This window comes from Natrix helvetica, assembly GCF_964273705.1.
Source record: "Natrix helvetica genome assembly, chromosome: 3".
NCBI classification, from domain to species: domain Eukaryota; kingdom Metazoa; phylum Chordata; class Lepidosauria; order Squamata; family Natricidae; genus Natrix; species Natrix helvetica.
This window is the reverse complement of record NC_138549.1, coordinates 122,570,168-122,589,886: the sequence shown is the minus strand read 5'-3', so window position 1 is coordinate 122,589,886 and position 19,719 is coordinate 122,570,168. Positions and strand designations below refer to the sequence as shown.

The 19,719-nt window shown below is 43.0% G+C and overlaps 1 protein-coding gene across 1 annotated transcript in view; it reads left to right on the top strand.

Annotated features, from left to right (window-relative positions):
• Positions 1 to 3,253: 3,253 nt before the first annotated feature.
• The window catches only part of LOC309389945 (chemokine-like protein TAFA-5), a 32,566-nt gene continuing 16,100 nt past the window's right edge, over positions 3,254 to 19,719 (top strand). The window contains exons 1-3 of the mRNA XM_081948908.1: positions 3,254 to 4,035; positions 16,172 to 16,324; positions 19,065 to 19,192. Of these exons, the coding sequence (XP_081805034.1) occupies positions 3,939 to 4,035; positions 16,172 to 16,324; positions 19,065 to 19,192 (378 nt within the window). The 5' untranslated portion in view covers positions 3,254 to 3,938. The remainder of the gene's footprint in view (positions 4,036 to 16,171; positions 16,325 to 19,064; positions 19,193 to 19,719) is intronic.

Genomic DNA, 19,719 nt, shown 5'->3' with positions numbered 1-19,719 from the left:
TTTGTTTCAAAGCCATTGAGACAGCACTATCCAAAGACATTTCAATGGTCATGTGGCCAGCATGATGTCATGGAATGCTGTAACCTTCCCACCAAAGTGGTATCTATTTATCTACTCGTATTTGCATGCTTTCGAACTGATAGGTTGGCAGGACTTCCAGCTGACAAGCCAAGCATCTTAACTGCTAAGCCACTATGCTGCTTTCTTCTCCTTTCGAAGAAAAGCGGGATATAAATGTAACTGTTACAAATCTGTATGTAAGCTTGAAAACAATGCAGCACCTGACAGTTTACAGATAGTTAGGCAGATTTTCCAAAAGACACCAGGATCTGAGGAGCGTTTCAAAGGATGAGAAAATATTTTGTGTTGTTCTCTTGGTATGAAAAAGATGCAAGTGAAACTAGGTCATACACATAATAACCTAGTTGTGTGCTAATCTGTGTAATTTATAGGGCACAAGTGTGTTATATTTATACGTATCTGTATTATGTATGCAGTTGAATAACGTATTATCTCTTTATTCAGGAATAAACTGCTCTTCATCTAGTCAAATGTATAATATTTTACACCCTCCAGATATGTTGGGACTTCAAGAATTATACACCAGCACAGGCATGCTAATTTTCCATCTACTCTGTTTTAAATTCAAAATGTCCTGTTTGAGTTCCAAATATTTCCTTTGCGTACAAAACAAGCTGTTTTAAAAATTCTGGAAGCATTTCCAACTCAAAACAAAGGGCTTTAAACTCTGCTTAGAGCTGTGTTGAGTTCAAACATTTCAAAACTCATTTCAGTGGTGGTTTCAAATGCAAATCAAAAATTACAACCTGAAACAATCCTGAATTCAAAATATGTTTGCTCTTTTACTACCAGCCAGCAACAGGATGCTGTGATGAAAATGGTTGCATGAGTTTATTCTGCCCATTGAAGATTTTAGTTTCCAAAGGAGCTGGGAACAGGTCCACATAGAAATACTGCAGCAGTCAAGGCCAGCGCAAGAGACATGGCCAAATGTCTGATCCTCCAAGGCTGGAATAGATGAGGCATCCAAAGCAGGTAAAAGGCACTCCATACTGTTAATGCCATCTTATCTCCTAGCTACAAACTAAGATTTAGTGTTCAGCTGTGAAACTTCAGGGGAAACAATTCAATGGGGAGCAGATTCCAATTTCTTATACTTAAAAAAGGACCCACTCAATTCACTGAATTGACATACATAATGCAGATCTAAAGTTTACTTGTCACTCAAGAATCCCCTGGAGGTCATAAGTAAAAAATCTCTTCTTCTCTTGGGATATATTGTTCCCCTTCTCTCTCCCTCCCACCCAGGGCAAAATCCTCTAAACATGTCCTTATTCCATTGTCCAATCTATGGAAACAGGACCTTCTTTGGCAAAGGAGACAGTACAGTATGAATCTGTACTGCAAGAAGAGTCGCCCGAAAGATTCTAAGCTAAGAAGCAGCGATGCGTTGAACTGCAGCTCCCACCGTCCCCCGTCTACGGCGCAGTCCCCGCTGCCTGGCAGGCTCGATCGACAGGGGTCGCGTCTGGAGGGCATCAGGTTGGGGAAGACTGGAAAGGTCGTCCCAGGCGGTCTGAGAAATGAATGTGGAGAAGGACCCTTGTGCGTAGAAAAGCAGACTCCTTCGGGGGAGATCGGGGGCATCCGAGCCACCGTTCGCACCCTGGCTCCAGCAGGAAACACCCCCTCCCCGCTCCCAGGCAAGCAATACGGCCCGTGGTCCCCGGAGCAGACACGTTCCATTCTGACCCCCTGCCCCACCCGCGCCTCTGCTTTACGCGGCGTTGCTTCTTGCTCCCGGCGTGGACGCGTCGCTCGTGGCATCGGCTTGCACAGCCACCCCACCGAGGCTGCCCTCCCCGTCCCACAGAAGGAAGGGGGAGCCTTGTGCCGTATCCCAGCCGAGCATCGCCTCCACGCCCCCCCCTCCACCTCCCGCTGGCAAACCCCGCAGTTGACGCCGTCTTTCAGCCCCCAAGTCCGGAGTGAAAAACCGAGTCCTCAGCCAACCCCCAGCAAGAGGCGTGCTGCTCCTTCCGGGTTTTCCGCTGCTAGGCTGAGCCAACAAGCCCGGAATGCTGCATTACTCGGCCCACCCATGCCCTGCGGCTTTCACCTTTGCTAGGGGAGGAGGAGGAGGAGGAGGACGCGAAGCCCACTCCTAAGCCAGGACTCTTCCAAGCCGAAGGAAAAGCGGCGGGCAGGGAATGCGGCAGCAGACCAGCAGCTCGGAGTGGATCGGGCGGCCGGCAGGCTGCAGCGCGGAAAGAGTTAAGCGGAGGGAGACATTCCGCCAAGGAGAATTGAGAGCAGGGGGTCTCAGTCTGGGGAGGCGGCCGGTGGCGAACGGGAGAGGCCGGCGCTGCTGCTCCTGCTTCTGAGAGCCGAGTGGGGAGAAAGAGCCGCTCGCGGGCAAAGAGCGAGCGAGCAAGCGAGAAACTTTCCCCGGATCTTTCCTGGGCGCGATCTGGAGGAGAAGATACCCTGCACCTGCCGGGTGGGGGGCAAAAAAAAAGCTGCAGCGATAGCGCGGGGGGCGCTCCAAGCAGGGATTCCGCTGGGCCCCTCGCAGAGGCGCGAAGCTGGCCAGACATCTCCGAGGGGAGCGCTGAACTAAGGAAGCTGGCGACGCTTTGGCCGGAATTGCTCCCTGCTCCTTCCGTGTCTTCCTTTCGGAATCGCCAACAGAGCGGCGGTCACCGCAGCGGCTTCGGCTGGGGCTCCCTGGCCGGAGGGGCTTCTCAGTGGCAGAGAACGGCCCAAGCGTCCTCCCGCTGCGGAGAGCCCCGAAAGTATCGGAGGGAGGGGCGAGACTTTGTTTCTGAGGGGAAAGGGGCCGTGAGCCCCCCCCCCAGTTTGAGCTTCTGACACTTCTCAGCCTCTCTATTTAGCGCGCGCGCAACCCCCACCCCCCACCCCCCACTTCGCTTTCCTCCCTGATAAAAACGGGATCGAAGACAAAAAAATCCTCTCTCCACCCCGGCGAATCGCTTGCTTGTTGCTTGGGAGCCCGATCGGATCCGGAGAGGAGCAGAGCTTGCCACAGGTAGCCAAAGTCAGGCGCGACGCGACGCCACACGCGCGGCCCGGAGCGCTCGAGAGATTGTGTGTGGCCCCAAAGGGTGCGGGAGCTTGTTGCTGGCCGGCTCCGCTCCTCTGCCCTTCCCCCTCCTCCCCAGGCTTCCCCCGCCGCCGAGGATGAAAGCTTTCCCCTGCGCCCGAGGAAGGCCGGACAAGCAGACAGCAGCGCAGCAGGCGGGGAGTCGAGCTCTCGGCTGGGCTCTGGCGGGGGAGATCGTGGTGTCGAAGATTGCGCCTGGCAAACCGCGTCAGGCGGCGAAGGGAGAAAGCAGCAGCAGCAGCGGAAGAAACGGCAGCTGCGGTTGTTGAAAAGATACAGTCAAGGACCGAACTGCGGACGGCCGGGACTTTGGCTGGTCCCAAGGAAAGGGGCGGGGTCCCGCAAAGCTGCAACCCCCACGGTTACTTTCAAAGCAATTAGCTGGTGCAAATCGGGATTTCGGAGCATCCTTCTCCGGCTACAGCGAGGGCGGAGCTTGATGTTCAGGATAAGATGTAAAAGGGAGGGATCCTCTACCTTGTTGAGAAATAAGACTTCTGCTACCCTGCCTGGACTCGAGATCGAGAAGCGCCCGATCCTAAACAACCCAGCCGGGCACTCTTGGAAGTTGCAGTTGGATCTGCACATTCTCCCTCGTAAAAGCCTAATGCTGCTACCTACAGCTTTGCTCTGCCAGAAAGGGAATGCGGCTGTGCTCCAGTCACAGCAGAATCTCCTCTGTGCCAGGCAGACACCCCCTTATAGCTGGATTTAGGAAAAGCCTCACCTTTGCAGTGGGGGGCCTCCTCCTTTGGCCCCTGCTGGTGGCTCATCTGGGGAAACCTCTACAAGAATGCTGGCCGGTTGGAGAGAGCTGTCTACCAGGATAAGTGCTATACTTGGCTTCCTCCTTTTCTTCTGGCTCTTGTACTGCCATCTGCCCAAGGAAGGTAAGTTCAGGGCTGTTTCATACAGCACCTGTCGTGATTCCGTCTTGTGCATTTGCAGGAATAAGCTTTCCACCTGTTTTCCCTCCAAGGCCTCCACAGAGAGCTTTACTTGGAACTGCCCAGGATGAGGCCAGGATCTTATCATGGAGCAAACTCTCTCCTTCTCCCTTGAGTCACACACTGTTTGCCTACCAGAGGGTAGGCACCCTTAAAGTATAACTAATACATCTATATATTGGGGCCTTTTATATTTAAAAATCAAGAGTGAGACCCGAAGATCATACGTGGCTATAGATTTTATGGATCTGTTCTCTTTCTTGGGGCCAAATATCATCCCATTCCTCTAGTTTTACAAAGGCACTGTGTATATTTAATATCAATACTACTTGACTCTGGGAAGACAGAAGTCGTATTTAGCTCCCACCCAAGGCAAAATGTCAGGGATATGATATTTTTACTAAGGCAGCAGAAGTAAAGAAGGATAGAAAATAAAATTCAGCTAATACAAACTAGCTGCAATATTAACACTTTGGCATTTTGGTAACCGTTAAGACCCCACGTTCACCAAATCAAAAGAAAAATACAGATTCTAAGATTAGCCAAAGCAACCTGCCCAACTTCAGAAAACTGCAGGGATTTTTTTTTGGCCAATGACATTCCATTGCATTCAAAGTTAGTTTTAGGGATTCAAAGAGCAATAATCTGGTGACATCACTTCCAAGTGATCCCATACCTTTTGCTGGCCCGTTTTATTATTTAAATTTCAAAGGAAAATAAATTGTTTTATTTCCCACTGTTTTTTCATATTGGTATTGGGATAAAGAGAATGATGACAGTAGATATGTGGATATTGGGGCTTCCAACTAAACACTCATGGACTCAGCTTATCTGTGGCCTGGCAGAAGATCTAAGGAACATAGATTTTAGATCTGGAAAGACTTTGAACTTGAAAGAGCTATAAGCAAGGGAGAAGTGAAAATAACTGTTCTAGCTTCAAAAAACTAAAAATAGCTCAATCAGATACACAATCATAGAAAGGGAAACTTTGAAGGAGCACGGAAGGGGAAATCTCTTATGATTGAAGGCCAAGATGCCTAATCTAGACTTGTGGATTTGTATTTTCCCTGAATCAGACTAATTTTCCTGCAACCATTTTTGCAGTAAATTCATGGTGCTTTTATTGCTTACAACATTTCAGGCCGTCATATTTACTGTACATGTATGATACCGTAGAAATATAAAAAATGGGTTTCTCGTCGGGCTTTTTTGAATCCCTTGACATTTAGACAAACTTTACAGTTTGAATCTCTTGATGCTTAGGCTCTCATAGAAATAAAGGTTATCCTCACAGAACTTGCTTGTGCTTGATCAAGTTTCAGTGTCTATGAAAGGGTTTTTATCCAAACAGTGTTTTGTTTGTGGATGATGTGGCCAGGACTATATATCTAAGGAATATATGACCAGTTGAATTTGGGAATCTGCAAATTAGAAATCTTAAAAAAATTAGACCAGGCTTTACTATCATAGCAGACAGACAGACATGAGTAAAAAAAAAAAATCTGTCTAGCCAAAATGGTTTTCTCATTGTTTTGGCTTTGAGAGTTGCCAATTTCTCTTCCTGACTCCTCCTACTTTCTTTCTGCTTCAAATTTAGCATGCCCTGAACCATGATATTTTATTTATTTATTTATTTTGCCAAGAGACTTCTCTGTGCAGTTGGAAACTGCGATGTAAGTTCCTGTGACCCCCCCAGGTCCTGCTACATGTTAAGCCATGAATCCCACCTCCATTGATATTTCAATTGTAGGGTCAAAGTGGGCTTGGCTCAAATAATGGAAAATGGATGGGGAAACATCTCTGCCTGATAAGCTTCTGTTAAAATAATGTCAGCAATTTTTCATGTGATAAACAATGGTCTAAGCTAGTATAAGGTAGTTTCTTACATTCCAAGGTAAGAGCCTAATTCTGTTTGCTAGTTTGAAATTGTAAGTTTGAAATTATGATTTTATCAGTATCTCTCTTTGTTATTACAGTGCATACATAACTCCCTCCAAGTCACTGTATGAGATTTAATATGAGACTCAATGTAATACATCTGAATTCTGTTTCACAATAGGGCAGTCCACTCTTTTGTAACCTGGCCCTTGGATGCCTTGAGACTACACTTCCCAGAATTCTTAGCCAGCACAATCTGGCTGGAATTTTTGGCCCTTGAAGTCTTAGCCCATCCAGGACAAGCAGATTAGGGAAGGGTGAAATAAACATTTACATTTACATTTAAGTTTAAAGTGTGTAGTTTAAAATACCCATGTGCACGTATCCCATTAATATATGGAGAAGGCATGTTTTGTTCTCTGACAAAGTCTTCATCTCTCACTGTTGACTATTTTTTCACAAACATACTGACATACTTCATCCTAACTGTGGTGTCCTCCAGTTGCTCTTGAACAGTAAGATTCATTCCACTCCAACTACAAATGGCCAAAATTGGAGGTCACTGAGTTGGAGAAAGCCAGTATAAAGCATTCAGTCCTCTGATCTATCCTTTGTCTAGTGACTGGATGCAGATAATTTCTAGCATATGACGTTATGGGGAAAGGAGCAGATAATCAGAACAAATTAGAAATATGATAGTAACCAGCTTTTCTAATTTTTATTTCTTATATGTGTGTATGAGGGGGTCAGAGAGAAGGGGAAAAAAACCCTATTGGCCAGCAGGTACAAGCGCTGTTAAGCAACTGATTTGTTCCTGGGCTTCCTTCTTTCTTTCTCCCAGCTCTACACTGTCCTGCCAGGCCCAGCAACTGCAGAAGAAATCTTGAGCTGATGTTTACTTCCCCAGAAACCTATAAAGATCGCTGTCAGCATAAATCTCCCATTGAGAGCCCAGAAAAGGGGGCCTCTTGCAAACAAGGATGCGGGAGATTTGCAAATCCATGTTGATCCATTAATTATATCACAGTTTAACAACTGTAGCTAAATATTTATGCAATGATTCAAAGGACGAGAACTTATCCAATCAAACCATAGTTATGAGTTCAAAGCTAGCCTCAGGCATGCAAGATTCAAGGCGGTGCCAACTTGCTTGCCACCTTTCCAGAACCCCTAAATCACTTATAAGTCACAAGGCTGTTTGCTGTATAGCTTCCTTCACTGGGCAATCTGCAAAGCAGCCAAGGTGCAAATTACTTGCACTTCATTGTTATCATATTGTGGCAGGGAAAAGTCAATCCTATATACTAAAGCTTGTTCAATAACAATATAGCCCCACACTCTACAAAGCCCAAACATTTTAAATCTGTGACATTTACTGTCTCATGGATATATAGATAATCAATATGTGGATATACTAATGCTGATTGCTAAGAAAAGCCTAACAATTTGAGCATAGCAGGTATGATGCTGGTTTTTTAAAAAAAACTTTGTAATATCCTTTTTTTAAAAACCAATAGAGATGAAATTTTAACAACAGACAGCCTTGTGGCATTCTAAAGAGCACAACTCATTTATTATAATACTGCAGCACCTTAATGAGTAACTTCGGCCTCTAGGTTTGCTTAATTAAAAGCTAATTTAGCCATTAAGATTCCACAGAAATTCTCTACCTTGCTTCCAATTGTTTCTCCTCTCCTGCAGGAGTTCTGATCAGTTTTCTCTTAAACTATAACATTTTGTCCAATTAAATGTAGAACCTCTTTGTATCTTACCTGTACTATAACCACCTCACCCTTCATTTTTATCAATTTGAGCAAGTTCAGAGTTTGAAATCTGGCAGATTTTTAAATAAAACCTTTAAGTTTTGCTAACACCTAGAAGCAAACAAAGTAATAGCCAAAAGCCAACATGGATTTGTCAAAAACAGATCATGCCAGACTAATCTTATTGCATTCTTTGATAATGTGACAAAATTAGTGGACCAGAGGAATGCCATTGATATAGTTTACTTGGACTTCAGTAAGGCTTTTGATAAGGTAGACCATAACCTACTACTAGAAAAAAGTGGGTTAGACAGCATCACCACCAGATGGATTCGTAACTGGCTGACCAAGCGCACTCACCGTGTAGTCCTCAATGGAACTGCATCTACATGGAGGGAAGTATGCAGTGGAGTACCCCAAAGCTCTGTTTTAGGCCCAGTACTCTTCAACATCTTCATTAATGATTTGGATGAGGGAATAAATGGGGAACTCATCAAATTTGCAGATGACACCAAGCTGGCAGGAATAGCCAACACTCCAGAAGATAGGCTTAAGATACAGAAGGATCTTGACAAACTTGAACATTGGGCACTATCTAATAAAATGAAATTCAATGGTGAAAAGAGTAAGGTTCTACATTTAGGCAACAAAAATGGAATGCACAGGTACAGTATAGGTGGTACCGTGCTCAATCACAGCTCAACTGTGAGAGGGATCTTGGAGTTCTAGTGGACAGCCATTTAAATATGAGCCAGCAGTGTGCAGCAGCTGCCAAAAAAGCCAACACAGTTCTAGGCTGCATCAACAGAGGGATAGAATCAAGATCACGTGAAGTGTTGATGCCGTTTTATAATGCCTTGGTGAGGCCACACTTGGAATACTGCATTCAGTTCTGGTCGCCACGATGTAAAAAAGATATGGAGACTCTAGAAAGAGTGCAGAGAAGAGCAACAAAGATGATTAGGGAACTGGAGACTAAAACATATGAAGAACGGTTGCAGGAACTGGGTATGTTTAGCTTAAGAGAAAGAAGGACTAGGGGAGACATGATAGCAGTGTTCAAATATCTCAGGGGTTGCCACAAAGAAGAGGGAGTCAAACTATTTTCCAAGGCACCTGAGGGTAGAACAAGAAGCAATGGGTGGAATCTAATCAAGGAGAGAAGCAACTTAGAACTGAGGAGAAATTTCCTGACAGAATAATTAATCAGTGGAACAGCTTGCCTCCAGAAGTTGTGAATGCCCCAACACTGGAAGTCTTTAAGAAGATGTTGGATAGCCATTTGTCTGAAATGGTATAGGGTTTCCTGCCTAGGCAGGGGGTTGGACTAGAAGACCTCCAAGGTCCCTTCCAACTCTACTATTGTATTGTATTGTAAGTCTGTGCTAATTGTACTAAGAAATGTACCTTGGCTTCAGATTCAGATTTTAGTAAAATATGAAATGTATATAAATTTGTACTATGCAAAAAAAAAAGGCTGGTACTTTTGTTCTATATAACAACCTGTGTAGATATTTCATGTTCATGTAATGCAATCATGTATTAATTAAGCCTTCAATATTAAGCAAAAGTAGAAATTATGATAACACGGAGGAGAAATATTTGAATTAAATCTGAAATATATACAGGTTCAAAACTGTATTTGACTGTCTGCTTTTGTCAAAATATTTAAAAGGTATTATGATTGTTCCAGAGCTAATAAGATGAGAATTTGCCATGTTAATACAAACTTCAGCAGGTGTAAGTATTGGAAGCTGTTGTTTACCTTGATAATTTGAAAAATGGAGAGAGTGGCATGGTAGAGAAAGAGATAGATCACCTACCAAAAGAAACAAATCCTAGCAGAGAACAGAAAAATGATAGAATTCAAAAAATACTATTTGTCAGAAAACATATATCCCTCCCTTTAGCCTTTGCAAAGTGGAGCACTGTTGTTACTCCTTTATGAGATTTGTGGGGCGTTCTGAGACCAAAACAGCTAACTACTTTTGGGAACACACTTTATGACTGCAGGTATGAGACATGAACTGCAGACATGCAAAATTTTAATGTCTGTTCTAAATGAGAAGCAAATTATCCTTGGAATTATACAAGTTGGGCTCACATGAAGTGTCTGGTCTGTTCCAATGCTCTGGCTTGATTAGATCAGATGCAGCAGAGGAAACACTTCAGTTTTGTAGGGTATGCTTTATCTTTTTACTAGTATCTTGGGGCCTAGACCAACCAGAGCCAGGAGCATAATATTGGCAAGGCCAAGCAAATTGCAAAATGAACGTTCAGCAGGCAGGCAGAGCCTGATATCTTCTGGGCTCTGTGAGCCACACATTGGGATGATGTTTATATACAAGTCAGCATCTGACAGGCTAAAATTATGGATGTTTGTAACCTAATTTAGGGGTAACAGGTTTAGATGTGTGTGCCTTCAAGTCAGTGTTGACTCCTGGTGACTACCTGGAAAAGTTATTGCTGTTTTCTTGGCAAGCTTTTGGAAATTGATTTCTATTGTCTCCTACCTGGGGTTGAGAAAAAGTGACTGGCCCAAAGTCACCCAGTTGGCTTTGTGCCTAAAGTAGGAGTAGAACTCCCAATCTCTAGCCCAGTGTCTTAACCACTACACCAAATTGGCTCTGTTTGGGTTTATTTTGATTAAATCATTGCAAATCAAAAACATTATTGCAAATTATCCATTGATTTGATTTTACTTAAACTTCTGCCCATCTCATGTTTGCAAGAATTGATCATCTTTTAAGTCTGCCTGTTCCAATCAGGAGCAGTACTTGCAACGACATTGAGCTATAGCTCCCATCATTTTTTTAAAAAAGTATAAGGATGGTAAACGTTGTAGACCAACACTTCTAAAGGATATGAGGTGGTGGAAGATCTTTCTAAATGGGTTTGCTTGGTGTGGTTTGGGACTAGTGTATCTTGGCTGCAAATATCCAGTTGATGGTAGGAAAGAGTGACAGCTCAATGTATCTCTTTGCTGCCTTCTAGAGGTCATCCTGATTGTTACAGCCCAAATCTGGTGGTCATTGGTTAAAAATTGCACGTGAACGCAGTTATCCCTTAATGTACTGTACTTCGTTCATTTCTTAGATAGTCAATTAAGGTAATGGAAGCATTTACCTTTTTCAAGACCCACCTGTTTAGTTTAGCGGGCCTGGCCTAATCCCAATCTAGTCCCTCAATTCTGTACTTTTAAATTTTTGGGGTTGTTTTAAGCTAATTTTTAACTTTTATTACCCTGTACAGCCTTATAGTTTACTTGGTTTCTAAGTGTATCTATTTTATATTAGGTTTTAATGTGGTGTCTGTACACCGCCCCGAGTCCCTTCGGGGAGAGGGGGCGGTCTATAAATTTAATAAAATAAATAAAATAAATAAAAATAATTAATATTTTTCAAAATTTTCCATTTGTTCTCAGTTCCTCATCCTGTGTTCATTTTGATTTGTCCTCATCCCACTCTGCTTTCTGAATTGCTTCAAAGGGTACATATCTTCTACAATACCTACTTAGAGGCAAGGAGTAGGTAGAAAGGTGTAATCACAAATGCATTTTTCTTCAGGTACTGTTCCATGGCCTTTAGTGAAGTAGAATGAAGTGGTGTTCCTTGAAGTGTCTGCACAAGCATTGTAGAAAATGGTATTGGGGAGGGGGGGGGACCCACTCAACTGAATGTTTGTACGCAGCCCAGAAATAAACTGCTGGATAGATTTCTTTTTTTAAAATAAAATAAAATAAAAACATTGAGAAATGTAGTTCATACTTTTTCTCTTCAGTGTTTTACGGAATATTGAAAACAAAGTCAACAGTTTTGGGTATTGACTGGCTATGGTTCCTTAAGGCAGGGGTGTCCAAACTTGGCAACTTTAAGACTTGTGGACTTCAACTCCCAGAATTCCCCAGCCAGCTGGGAGTTGAAGTCCACAAGTCTTAAAGTTGCCAAGTTTGGACACCCCTGCCTTAAGGCTTTGGGACAGCAGTGTTTTCTCAACCTAGCCTGGAGAGACCAAGAATTGAAGATACAAAGCCTATCTGCACATCTCCACCACTGAATTAGCATGTTTGCAGTTTTCTCCCAACTTTGGTTTCAACACTGTTCTTGTTGAAGAAACTAGCCCACTGGATATGTTTCCTTGCTAAGCTTTTGCAGAGTACCATATTTTTCAGAGTATAAGACGCACTGGAGGATAAGACGCGCCAAGATTTTGAAGAAGCAAATTTAAAAAAAGTTTTTGCACTCTGCAGACCTCCAAAAACGGCCCATTTTTCGCAAAAACGTGATTTCTGCCCAGTGCTCTTTTTTGTCCAGAAAAAGGCATGCATAGCCTTTAGGAGGCTTGTAGAGTGCTCCTGGGGGCTGGGAGGGTAAAAACGAGCAAACAACGGCCCATTTTTCACTCATTTTTGCCCTCCCCAGCTCTCAGGAGCACTCTACAAGCCTCCTAAAGACTATGCATGGCTGTTTTTGCAAATGGGGCAGGTTTTTGGGAGATAAAAAATGCTGTATTCAGTGTATAAGATGCACCCAGATTTTCACCCTCTTTTTTGGGGGAAAAAGGTGAGTCTTATACTCTGAAAAATATGGTAGCTCTTTCCAATCTATTGCACTATACAAATATATCTCAGGACATGGGCAGATTATGAAGAGTTAGGGGCTTATTTTTCTTTGGTTGAATGATATTTGATCCATAAACTGGACATTTTATAGCATTCCTTACAAAGCTGTCATAGTGAACAACTTTTATGTATGGATACAATTTTTTTCAGCATTCCTGTCCCATCTAAACCATCTGGAAGAACCATCTTGCAATTCCTACTAGTAGGGTTCTTGTTGTAAAGCTCATTAAAGATCTGGTAGTCATAAGTTAAATCATAATTTGCAAATTTGAAGTTGGCAAGCTGTACAGAGGTCAAAGTGGCTCTTGAAATGGACTGTAAAGCCCCAGGAAGCAGCCCCAACCTGTTTTTGCCCATAATCCAGCTAAACAGTTATCAGCTGGAAGAAGGAGAATATGATGAAGAGCAGAATGAAAACTTCTCCAGTCAGCATTGCATGGAGAATGGCCTTTGCCTGTTGCGCACAGCATGGGAAAGAAATTACGCAAGAGAGAAAATGCGTGAGGATGGTGAGGGTGAAGTTTTTAGCCCCACGTGCTGTTATCATCCCTAACGGAACATTCCTGTACCTATATAGCCACCAACACATTGTTTTGCCCTTAGAAGATTCCTCTCACCTGACTTAAGTTAGAACACTTAATCAGTGGAACAACGTGCCTCCAGAAATTGTAAATGCTTCAACACTGGAAGTTTTTAAAGAAGGGATTGTATATCGATTGGTCTGAAATGCTATAGGATTTCCTGCCTAAGCAGGGGGGGTGGGTTGGACTAGAAGACCTCCAAGGTCCCTTCCAACTCTGTTATTCTATTCTATTCTATTCTATTCTATTCTATTCTATTCTATTCTTTCTATTCTATTCTATTCTAAATGGCTATGTGTCTGACTTCAGATACAAAACCAGAAAGATATAGAGAAAACTTTATATGCCTGTCACCATATTCAAATTGCCTGTAAGTTAGTAGATAGAACCCAAATCCGATTCACTCTTCCCATAGAGCCCTTTAAAATCAGGTTTTTGAAGTGTTCTGCCAGAAGCACACTAGGGTCTGATGGGCTAAAGTCACTGAGCACAGCACAATTACACGCAAGTTGAGGTGCAGCATATATCCACCCCCTTGTTCCCTTCACAAGGCTGGATTACAGGAATTCTCTCACAAGAATAACCCAGGCATGCAGGAGAGTGAGCAAGCCAGAGATTGAATGTGCATATTACAATTCAAAAAAAATATATGGAAAGGCTGCCGTATATGCCTGTATAAATCGAAGGGATCTCTTTATGTTTCCTTTATTTAAAAAAATGCCATTGAAGAAAAAGAAGAACTGAAGAAATGAGAAACTCTTGCTACTCACCTAAATAGGGAAAGCAAGGAAACTATATTTTAGATACTTTACTTAGATGTACAGTTTTTCTTTTAACCTCCTCCATAACTATTTAACTATTTAATTATTTAATTATTTATGTTCTGTATTTTGTATATGCGGTCTATAAGTGCAAATAAAGTAAAGTAAAGTAAGATAAGGGGTCGAACCTATTTAAAAGGGTAGGGCATAAATACAGTATGCGTCAGTGGTGGGATTCCAAATCTTTTCCTACCGTTTCTATGAGAGAACGCTTTGCAAGCATGCACAGCACTCAAAGAGCGCCCTCAGTGTCAGCGCTGGTGAGCTGACCTGTGTTTTAGCTCAGCTGAGGCACGGCAATCTGCTCTGCCGCGTGAATCAGCTGAGCTACAAAACAAGGGAATATAGGACAGGGAACGACGGGGGCGGGAGGGCAGGGCCAACCAGAGGTGGTATTTGCCGGTTCTCCGAACTACTCAAAATTTCCGCTACCGTTTCACCCGAACTGGTCCAAAGCGGCTGAATACCACCTCTGGTATGCATGTATTTCAAATATTTTATATTTAGAGCATGCCAAAATATGGCAGGAATTCTGACAGGTCACCAAAAAAGTTATAATCCAGAATAGATGATTAGTCACATTGGGTAACCGTTGCAGGAAGGAGAACTCGGTGTTCGTGCCTAAACAGCAGTTATTAGCAGGCCGTTAGCAAGAATGCCTATAGTTGTTGAACAAATCCATGTGATTTTTTTTTTAATCAAGAAGGCAGGTCTAGGGAGTCAATAATTTAAGAAGCAATATCTGGCCAACCTGTCATACAAAGAAGAAATCAATGTGGAAAAATATGAATATTAACACAAGGAGGCTTTGCCATTGCCCAGTTCTATCATGGACTTCCTTGAGTGGAGAAAGGAAAGGAAGATACATGGTCATTATGGCTGAGAATGGTTCTCTAATTGAAGATCTAATCTGTTTCTCATATCACACTAAATTGCAAAATTTTTGTTTGCTTCTTGTATAATGAATGGTGTGATCCTACTATTATGGTTTGCGAAGCATAGCTGATGATTTACCAGTTGTGTGAATACAAACTTTCTTTGTTATTTGACAAGCTATGGTTAAGCAAACTATAACCTAAACTTATGAATGCTGAACCAGAATGTGAGTTGTGCAGTGATGGTAAGGTAATATTTCTTTAAAATTCAATCTCTGGCTTTAAGACAACAGGTGAAAAATGCTTCAGTATTTTCTGTCATATCCAAAGATGATATTATAGCTAGGGGATTAAATTAAGATTGAAATGCTTAAATTCTTATATGGCAACTATCACCTAGAATTTTTTTACTAGGGATAAAATTGAAAGAGGAAGTATCTATGTTGCCTTGACCTTGTAAAGGAAGACCAAAGACATGAGCTATATAAATAAATAAAGCTTGAAGCATGAATCAAAATACTGTAGTGCAGATTAATGGCTTTGGAATTTCCTCTTGTTTGGCTAGCTTGGAGAGTTTATTAGGTTAGCCAGCAAGCCAAGCTTGAATGGGCTCACGGTTTTCAGTGTGGGAGCATACAAAAAAAAAAAAAAAACACCCAGCTTTAGAAATAATCACATCCTCCCAACCAATAAAAGAAATACAGCACAGCAACCAATTTCGTTGTATTTAAGTACAATGACAATAAAGATTATACTTCTATTGCAAGAGTTATCCGTAAGCATATCTGGATACCAATGTCTTACATGAGAAGGGGCTTTATTTGTACACCTATGTGTGGTCTGTGAATTTGTATGAATGTATACAATGTCAAGGGACGCGGTGGCTCAGTGGCTAAGACACTGAGTTTGTCAGTCAGAAAGGTCGGCAGTTCGGCAGTTCGAATCCCGAGCACCGGAGTGAGCTTCCGTTATTTGTCCCAGGTTCTGCCAACTAGCAGTTTGAAAGCATGTAAAATGTAAAAATGCAAGCAGAAAAATAGGAACCAGCTTTGTTGGGAAGGTAACAGCGTTCCATGCACCTTTGGTGTTTAGTCATGCCGGCCATATGACCATGGAGACATCTTCCAACAGCACTGGCTCTTCAGCTTTAAAACGGAGATGAGCACCGCCCCCTAGAGTCGGAAACGACTAGCACATATATGCGAGGGGAACCTTTACCTTTACACAATGTCATCCTTTAGCAGAAGTTACAAAGAAGATGTTGATACTGTTTTGCATAGTCAATTAGTGTACTTGCTCATCATGTCTGCAAAACTGATTTTTGGGGATTTCTGTCTGTTAGATTAGAAAACTATTTGCTTCTACTCAATTGAATTGATTGTCTGCCATCTTTTTCTGGGGTACCTGTATAAATTAGAGTTGTTGCCACCACAGGGACTATCTTTAGCTTAGGACCCAAGGTCCAAGCTCCTGATTTCCCTTTCTGGTAAATAGGCTGCATTATTTTCCTGCTTCATTTGTGTGTCTTCTATCCCAACAGGAAAGGAGTTGGAGGTGGGGACATGTGAGATCACAGCCCTGGATAGAGATATAAGCCATCCCAAAAGGATGATTGCCCGACAGACAGCGCGGTGTGCCTGTCGAAGAGGACAAGTTGCTGGAACAACAAAAGCAAAACCTGCCTGTGTAGATGGTAAGAAAGCAAGGCAGCCTTCACTCTTGTTTGATTGGACCAAAGATCCACCAGTCTGCCCACGAGGACCAGCAGTTTCATACAAATGGCTGAGAAACATTGCAGGGACCCATGAAGGTCTCTGAGAGCACCTTAAGAGCATCAGTGATGGCTTTTCCATTCTGGAGGCTGCATTGTGAGCTAAAGCTAGGGGCGTTCCCAGAAATTAAAAGTTTAGAAAATTATTGAGTTTTGTTAGTGTAACTCAAGGGAAAAAAAACAAAAACAAAACAAACTGGGTTGGGGGTTGTTTTGTCACCCCTAATCAACACAAGAGATGAGGCATTTGTCTTCTTTGACCTTTTGAAGGAGTTGGTACCCTGCCTTTGGATTTGATCAAGGCACTTTCTAAAATGGGCCCATTAAAACTCCTCCTTTGCCAGTGTTTGGACATGTTTGGAACGAAACGATTGCCCTTAATCATTTATAACACTGTTACTATTTGTCCAACAATAGACAAATTGGTCTTGGCAGAGACAGATTTCTGTTTGTGTTATTAGATCATTCTATTTCTTTAAAAAAAGAAGTCAGGCGGTGTTTAATTTTAACAGCGAACTCCCAGGCTAAGTGCATGCAAAAAAGTACAGATTTTTTCCCCCTGGAATTACATTACAATTCAAGAAAATCGACTGGCATGTAACACTGTTCATTCATGAGATTTTCGCCTGATGCAGAGCTACTTTACATTCTTGTTACAAGACCTCTCTCTCCCACCTAGGAGATACATCAGAACTTCTTTTTGATCAGTCCATCACTGTAGATAGTTCACTGAGGCCTGTTTAGAGGTTGGTGTTCAGCTGAAGGGGGACTCCTCTGAGTTTTGAAACACTACCAAGGTGTTCCGAATAGGGGCCTCCAACCTCATGATATCTGGGGTCAATGGGCATGGGGAAATCTCTCTGAGTAAGAATTAGGGTTTCCGGGTGTGGTGGACAACAATGTATTTGCAAGCACACCCATAAAGGTTTTCCCCTGCAGATCTCTCTGTTTTATCTGTGAAACCCTTCAGCAGGTCAACCTCCCCTGGGTGAGGTCAAAGGAGGCAGCTCTTATTGGTAGTTCTCACACAGTTCTCCCTATTTCTGGATGCCCAAACAAGACTGGAATATGTGTGGGTGTGAATATGGATATGTGAGAGAGTATAGATTCTGTGCTATGACTATGATCATAATAGCTGAACGGAGCAGCTGGATTGTGATTTCCAGTAGCTTTACCGTGAGTGGAAAGGCTCCTGTTTCTGATAGAAAGGCAATCTTGCTTTGATCCCCTTTCCCCCGAGGCTCCCTCCATTTCCCCTCTTACTGATCTGGGGAATTCCCAGGGAGGAATATTTTTCAGATGGCTGTCGGCTGTCGAGCACTTTCCTTCCTTCCTAGACAAGCAGAACTCTACTTCTTCTGAATCAATGTGTTGTGGAGCATTAAAGAAATGCATGTGAATGCAGAAGACCCAGCCACTGCCTAAATCAAAAGTCAACAACCAGAGCTGCTAAAGCCGCATGTGGCTCTCGACTTACTATCGAGTCCCTTGCAGCTTCATTTCCGAAACCTTTGGCAACCCTGACTTTGGACCAAAAACATCTACTCTGCCCTCTTCCACGCGTCAGAGATAAAAGAAGCATTGAAAGAATTAGCCAATCTCACTTAAGTCTGCTTGCTTTGGCTTCTTCAGCTCTTGGCACACAGCCACCCTCCTCAACTTTTGAGTCTTGGAGGACGTAGCCCTGGAGAGATCAAAAGTTGCTCACTGCTGGTGGGTAGCCAGTGTTACTGACTTGAATGTGTGATGGCAAAAAGCTCTTTTCCAGGCCTTGCAGGATGCTTTCCTGAGGTTTTGGAATACAGGCATCTGTTATCTTGTGTTGCTACGTGCTGTGCTTGTGCAACAGTAACATGCTCCTTTAGTGTTGCTATGTGGGGAGTGGGGGGGAGGAAATATTCGGGCCCTGTGAGTGGGTGAATTATGTATGGTGAACGTGAGGCTATTCTGAGCCCACAGGTGGTGGTTATCTCATATTTGAAGGAGTTGCAGCAGAAAGCACCATAGATGTAATCCCTCTTCTGCAGCTCTGTATTTAACCCCTTATGGGGCTTCCCCCCCCCATTTCACAGCTTCTGCTTTTTCTCAGTACGGTTGGCCTCTCTTTTGAAACATTTCTCTCAATGGCAAAAAAACCAAAAATAAATCCACAGCAGAATTCCAAGTGATCTAACACAAATCTATTCTGTACTGGAGAGTTGGTGCTGCTCAGAGACCTGCAGTCTTAACTCTCTGTTCCTACTAGTTCCATCCTAGGAGGTCCCTTCCCATAAGTGGAGAGGGTGGGGGAGAAAATAGCTTACTGCAGGGACAAGAGAGTCTCATTTGGAAGGATGAGAACTTTCCCAAATTTTGAGGTCATCCAAATGTTTTCAGACTACAACAGGGGTGTCCAAACTTGGGAACTTTAAGACTTGTGGACTTTAAGTCCACAAGTCTTAAAGTTCCCAAGTTTGGACACCCCTAGACTACAATTCCTAGACATCTCCGCTTGGCTTAACCGGAAGTTTGCACTGTAAAATGAATGACAAGGCTTTTTTAAGTCTCATGTTTTAACGATAACTCTTTTAAATGTGTGCCTAATTTTCTTTCCTCTCTTTTCTTTCCCTTCCTCACCTTCCACGTTTCCTTCTTCTTTGACTTCCCTGCTGGTGTCCGGCAGCCCAGATCATTGTTAATAAACAGTGGTGTGGGATGGAGCCCTGTGACGAAGGGGAGCAATGCACTTTATTAATCAATCGTTCTGGCTGGAGTTGTACTAGGCAACTGGGACGAATAAAAACAGTCACAGTAAGTAACCTGCCCTGACTTCTTTCATCCCAGCCAGCAAATAGCCAAAGAAAGGCAGAAAATCGCGTATTGCAGGTAGATGGAGAAATGTTGTGTGTATCTTATAGAGTGAAGAAACAAATTTGCTTAGGGATTGTCTTAGGCTATGGCTCCCAGATACGTGCTACAAAATTTGGGGCAACTACCAGATGACAACAAAGAGTAAGAGGTTATCCAGGCCCATGACAGGTGTAAGGTCCCGTTTGTAGTAATACTAGCAGTTGACAAATATCAGAAGAATACATTTCCGGAAGTGCATTGGCACAGAAGTCTAAATTATGCCAAGGCACCAGGCTAGAAACCAGGAGACAGTGAGTTTTAGTCCCACTTTAGACCTGAAAACTGCTCTGACCTAGACTTCCCCCCAAAAAGCATGAGGCAGATTCCTGGTCCTGACAAAACCCCTTTTATTAAACGAATGTGAATTGCTCTCATTCACATTCAGCAAAGGCCTGGTAAACAGTCTTTCAAAGGTGAATTTATGACCA